The 5,621-nt window shown below is 64.4% G+C and overlaps 1 protein-coding gene across 1 annotated transcript; it reads left to right on the top strand.

Annotated features, from left to right (window-relative positions):
• Positions 1–209: 209 nt before the first annotated feature.
• UNCX (UNC homeobox) lies at positions 210–4,603 on the top strand. The gene is made up of 3 exons (XM_043456066.1): positions 210–643; positions 895–1,070; positions 3,090–4,603. Exons 1-3 carry the CDS (start codon positions 358–360, stop codon positions 4,230–4,232), a joined length of 1,605 nt encoding a protein of 534 aa, XP_043312001.1. The 5' UTR covers positions 210–357; the 3' UTR covers positions 4,233–4,603.
• The last annotated feature ends 1,018 nt before the right edge of the window (positions 4,604–5,621 follow it).

Below are 5,621 nucleotides of genomic sequence, written 5' to 3'. Positions count from 1 at the left end.
CCGGGCCGCGCCCCGCCCGCCCTCCCCCGTCTTGTTGTGACAGTTCCTGATACTGTTTATTGAGGTGCATGTCAGGTATAATTAGCAATCGATATGGAAAACGGCTCCGTGCGCCCAGCACGCCTCTGACGTCAGAGCCGATTAGCGCTTCTTATTGGTCCCAAATTCCCCGGGCCGCGGCTAATTACCGGGAGCTTGATGTTGATAAAGTAAAGCGCCGGAGTGCGGGCGAAGCATGTGTAGGGCTCCGGGTCCCTGTCTCCGCCGCCGCCGTCCGCGCCTCCCGCCGCTGGCCCGCCCCGGCCCCGGCCCGCGCCCCCGCGCCCCGCCGCCGGCCCCGCCGGCCTCCCGCGCGAGATGATGGACGGCCGCCTCCTGGAGCACCCGCATGCCCAGTTCGGGGGCTCGCTGGGCGGCGTGGTGGGCTTCCCCTACCCGCTGGGCCACCACCACGTGTACGAGCTGGCCGGCCACCAGCTGCAGTCGGCCGCCGCCGCGGCTGCCGCCGCCTCGGTGCCGTTCTCCATCGACGGCCTGCTCAGCGGCTCGTGCGCCGCCGCCGCCGCCTCGGTGGTCAACCCCACGCCGCTGCTGCCGGCCGCCTGCGGGGTGGGCGGCGACAGCCAGCCCTTCAAGCTGTCAGGTAGGCGCGGCGGGCGGGGAGGGGGCGGCAGGGGGCAGGGGACCCCGTCCGGCGAAGGAGTGGCTCGCGGGCGGCCGTGGGACTGGCACCGCGGCCGCCGCTCCGGGGCCGCCTCGCTCGCCGCCCTCCACCGGCTCAGGGCGCGCGGCAGCCCTGTCCGCTCGGCGGCCCCTCCTGGACAGAAGCGGGTGGCGGCCGCTCTCCGGCCGGGCCGGGGGCTGAGCCGCGCGGCGTCCTGTGCGTGCCCGCAGACTCGGGGGACCCGGACAAGGAGAGCCCGGGCTGCAAGCGGCGGCGCACCCGCACCAACTTCACCGGCTGGCAGCTGGAGGAGCTGGAGAAGGCGTTCAATGAGAGCCACTACCCCGACGTGTTCATGCGCGAGGCTCTGGCGCTGCGCCTGGATCTGGTCGAGTCCCGAGTTCAGGTAAAGACCCTCCGTGCGCCCGGCGAGTTGGCATCCCGCCGGCGGCCCGCGCGGCCCGGCCCGCCTTTGTTCTCGACCTCCAGGTGGGAGATCGCAGGCTCCGCCGGAGCCCGCCGCGCGCTCGCCGGCCGGAAGCTGGGGGCCGGGGGTTCGGCGCCCCGCGGAGAGGGAGGCGGGCTTCCCGGGAGGGAGCCGAGGCGGCTCGGGAGGGGCCGGAGAGCGGCAGCTGCGTCCGAACCGGGGAGCTGCGTGACGATGGGGTCCGGCGACCGCGCGACACGAGGCTGGGGCGGGCGAGGTGGCCAGGAGGACCCGGCCCGGCTCGGACTTGGAGGAGACCGGGAGAAGGCAGGCTTGACGCATCCGTGTCGGGCCTGGGGACTCGGTCCCCAGCCTGCGGCTAGCGCGTTTGTTTACTTTCGTCTCTGAAATATTCACATGGAAACATATTTATCGCTTTGCAGAAGGGGGGGCAGCTGAGGTGGAAACTTCAACACTTAAAACCCGGGGGGGGGGGGGGAGGTGGGGAGGGTGTCTGAATCTTTAACACCATCGGTTATATCTTTTTTCCTTCCTGTAATTCTATTTTCTTCCGAGACTGTCGGCGGTATTCTTTTAAAAAATACAGTGTCGATTTGGTGCGTTGAAAATTCAAGATGAATCGTGCATAATTAGATGTTTCCCTAAAGTACAGACATCTTTTTTAGGTCGGTGTGGTGGGGCGCGGTATGTGGGCCACAGCTGTGGGCACCGGGCTTGGAGGCGCCTGTTTAGCCCCAATAGCTTTGTTTAAAAAGGTGTCCTAAAAAAAAAAAAAAAAAAAAAAGGTGTCCTCTCCTATGCCGGGGCCTCCCTGCTTGACCTCTTCTGTTTGTAAACCCTTTTATCCAATTTGTTCTAAGTGTCTTAAGTGAAGTCAAGACTTCTTCATTCCTCCTTTAACGTGGCAATGAGTAATTCTGGGTAACGAGGCAGACAGGGATTTACACCTCCACCCCCCCCCCCAAAGAAAAATATATTTAAAAAGAGAGAAAGGGTAGCAGCAGTCCTGGGGAGGTTACCACTTAACACACAGGACCTTGGCACTGAAAAGGCTACCTGTGACCAGGCCGGCCTGCTATTGTGTGGGTCTCTACACAGCCGGGAACAAAGAATTCTAATTACCGCGATCTTATGGGAGGGTCGTGTGCTGGGGCTCCTCGGGATCTGACTCTGGTGCTGGAGCCAGGGTCTAGGGCTGCTGCCAGCCTGCAGGCCCTCGGGGCTCCCAGGAGGAGGCCTGCGGAGAGGGTGAAGGTGTGGGTGGGCCCTGGCTGCTCCTCTGCAAGGCCTGGCAGCTGGCCTCCTGGTCCCCTGACCGCCAGTCCCCTGGTCCCGGCCAAGTACAGCCGGTTCCAGAGGGCTGTGTTTGTGCCCTGGCCTGGAGCTTTCAGAAAAACAGGGGGTGGGGGAAAGCAGGCTGCTGAAGCTCTCCCTCCCAAGTTCAGCCCCCAGGCCCTTCTGGGAGAAAAAGCACCCAGATTTCCCTTCATGGGAAACCCCCAAATCTGGGCTTTGACTCAGTCCCCAGGGAGTGGAAAACAGGTGTGGAGGGCAGCTGAGCCCTGCCGATCCTGGTCCTCATGCCAGACGCTCAGCCCTGGGCCAGTCGGGCTGCTTAAAACCCAAGCTGTGAGAAGCGAGGAGGGGCCCTGCCCTCTGCCTCCCAACCAGGAACCCAGCGCCCTCGGTCAGGGGCCAGACCGGTCCTGCCCAACGAAGGGGCAGCTCCCAGTTCCCCGAGGTGAGAAGCTGGGGTGGGAAGCCGGCGAGAGGCCCAGTCGGCCTCCTTCTGGGTGGAAAAGATACACCTGCAGCCTGATGCCGAGATCCGGCTCAGGGCCGGCTGGGTCGCGTGGCTCGGCTCCAGCCCCCTGGCCGGAGCCGAGGCTATGCAGGCCTGTCGGTGGTGAGTGGGGAGCCCCGAAGCCCCCGCCGCCTGACCGTGACCCCTTCCTCTCCCCTATCCGGCTGCTCTAGGTCTGGTTCCAAAACCGCCGCGCCAAGTGGAGGAAGAAGGAGAACACCAAGAAGGGCCCGGGGCGGCCCGCGCACAACTCCCACCCGACCACGTGCAGTGGCGAGCCGATGGACCCAGAGGAGATCGCGCGCAAGGAGCTGGAGAAGATGGAGAAGAAAAAGCGCAAGCACGAGAAGAAGCTACTCAAAAGCCAGAGCCGCCACCTGCACTCGCCCGGCGGCCTGTCCCTGCACAGCGCGCCCAGCTCCGACAGCGACAGCGGCGGCGGCGGCCTGTCCCCGGAGCCGCCCGAGCCACCGCCGTCCGCCGCCGCGGCCAAGGGCCCCGGCGCCCACAACGCTGGCGCCGCCGGTGCAGCGCCCGCACCGCCTGGCGAGCCGCCTGCGCCCGGCACCTGCGACCCCGCCTTTTTCCCGAGCCAAAGAAGTGGCGCTGGTCCGCAGCCGCGGCTAGGCCGCCCCGTGGACAAGGACGCGGCCCCGTGTGCACCGGGGGCGGGGGCGGCTGAGCGCGGGGCCGCGGGCCTGCCCAAGGCCAGCCCGTTCAGCGTGGAGAGCCTGCTGTCCGACTCGCCGCCGCGCCGGAAAGCGCCCCCAGCCAACGCGGCTGCCGCAGGGCTGGACTTCGCACCCGGGCTGCCATGCGCGCCGAGGACCCTCATCGGCAAGGGCCACTTTCTGCTCTATCCCATCACGCAGCCACTCGGCTTCCTGGTACCGCAGGCCGCGCTCAAGGGCGGTGCAAGCCCTGAGCCCGCGCCCAAGGATGCGCCTCCCGCGCCCTCCGTGCCGCCCGCTCCGCCCGCCCAGGCTAGCTTCGGGGCCTTCCAGGGGCCCGGCGGCGCTCCGGACTCGGCCTTCGCGCGCCGCAGCCCCGACGCTGTCGCCTCCCCGGGGGCCCCGACCCCGGCGCCTTTCCGGGACGCCGCGGCCTCGGCCGAGGGCGGTGGTGGGGACTGCGCGGATGCCGGCACCGCCTGCCCAGCGGCCCCGCCGCCGCCGCCGCCGCCGCTCGCGCCGTCGCCTGGGCCTGGCTTGCCGGCTCCCAGCCCCGCTGCAGAGCCAGCCGTCGGCGGGGCCGCCGAGCCAGGCGCCTCTACCGGACCCAGCGCGCGGGATGGCGAGGAGGTGGACATGGACTGAGGGCGCAGCGGGCCGGGGAGGCGCTCAGCCGGCAGGCGCCCGCTCGCTCAGGCTCCGACTCACAGCGAAATCAGGTGATCGGCTTCGAAACACTGCTCTTTTCCTCTTTCTTCCGTTTCCTTCCTTTTATTTTTTTTATTATTTTTTTTTAAAGAAAAACGCTGTTATCAGTTCGGACGTAGGCAGCAACCCAGGACTGGGGGGTTGAGACCCTCCTCCTCTCAAGGGAGCACAAAAAAAAAAAAAAAGAAAAAAAAAGCCCCACCCCCCACAGAACCCACAACGAGAATCCTCAGCCTCGTAAAATGCAAAAATGTCTAAGAATATTTATATATGTACCATTTTTGATAAATAAAGCTGGTCAAATGCAAGCTCTCCGGTCCACTTTTTTCCAACCTCCGAGTGCCCAGCCCGGCCCCTGCCCCGCCCCGCCTTCCTCTCCTCTCCCCGAGGGTGGGACTAGGCTCCTCACCTCCCCCGAGATCCGCGCTTAATGCCTCCTTTTGTGTGCGTGTGTGTTTGTGTTTTCTGATTGAACAAATTTATGCACCCACAGCTCCCCTCTCCTGCCCTCCCCCGCACCCCCCCCTTCCTCCCGGGCGCCACACGCGCTCGCGCGCCCCCGCGCACTGGCACACGCGCGGGGTGACGGAGCCGGGGGCTGCAAGGGCCGGGCCGCCGGGCTCCTGCGGAGTTTTGATATGAAAGTAATTATTTTCCGGTGGCTGCTGCGGGGACTGGGTTTCTTGCCCAAAGGGTTATTATACATTACCGATTTCTAGTGATATGAAATCACATAAACTTCCTACAATAATAGAATTAGCATGAAAGGCTGGGGTGTCAAATTGAAATTGGAGAATAATAGCGCCGGCAGCTGGGGGAGTGCGTGCGCATATTGGAGCGGAGATGGGGAATCGTGGGGCGGAATTTTCATGAGCTGCACTCTTTGTCAGCGCTCTTGTAGCCGGCTATATTAAGATAGATGCCCAATGATATCCCTCATTGTTCTGTCGCTTATATTGATGTTGCTGCGTTATCAACCTATTGATCATGTGTCGCCTGTAATAGGACAGGCGCCGCCAACGCGCCTCTTTACAAAAGCAGTGCACATTTGTTCTAATAGGGTCCGGGTCCCCGGGGGACCCTTCGGGGGCTTCAGGACATCTGCAGCGAAGAAATATTAGCAAACTTGGCTGGAGCCTGCAGCCAGCCCCCAGCCCCCTCCCCTGCCTGCAGCCGCCCCACCCCGAAGTGAACTGCCACGAATCCTGCGTCTCCCCCCTGCCCCCCCAACTCCACAAAATCCCAACCCACCCTCCTCAATTTTTCTGGGCCCTGGGTCCTTGGTACCGCAAAAGCCACCAATTCCCCAAGAAATTGGGATCCCAA

This window comes from Cervus canadensis, chromosome 32 (assembly GCF_019320065.1).
Source record: "Cervus canadensis isolate Bull #8, Minnesota chromosome 32, ASM1932006v1, whole genome shotgun sequence".
In the NCBI taxonomy this organism is placed as follows: Eukaryota; Metazoa; Chordata; class Mammalia; order Artiodactyla; family Cervidae; genus Cervus; species Cervus canadensis.
The sequence above is the reverse complement of the archived record's forward strand: the minus strand, read 5'-3'. Positions and strand labels throughout refer to the sequence as shown.

What these genes read in the sequence shown, in the direction of transcription:
- UNCX (XM_043456066.1), top strand. Translation starts at nt 358, where the DNA reads ATGATGGACGGCCGCCTCCTGGAGCACCCGCATGCCCAGTTCGGGGGC. An exon ending in CCAGCCCTTCAAGCTGTCAG is followed by an intron (nt 644 to 894) that starts GTAGGCGCGGCG and finishes GCGTGCCCGCAG; the next exon opens with ACTCGGGGGACCCGGACAAG. An exon ending in TGGTCGAGTCCCGAGTTCAG is followed by an intron (nt 1,071 to 3,089) that starts GTAAAGACCCTC and finishes CGGCTGCTCTAG; the next exon opens with GTCTGGTTCCAAAACCGCCG.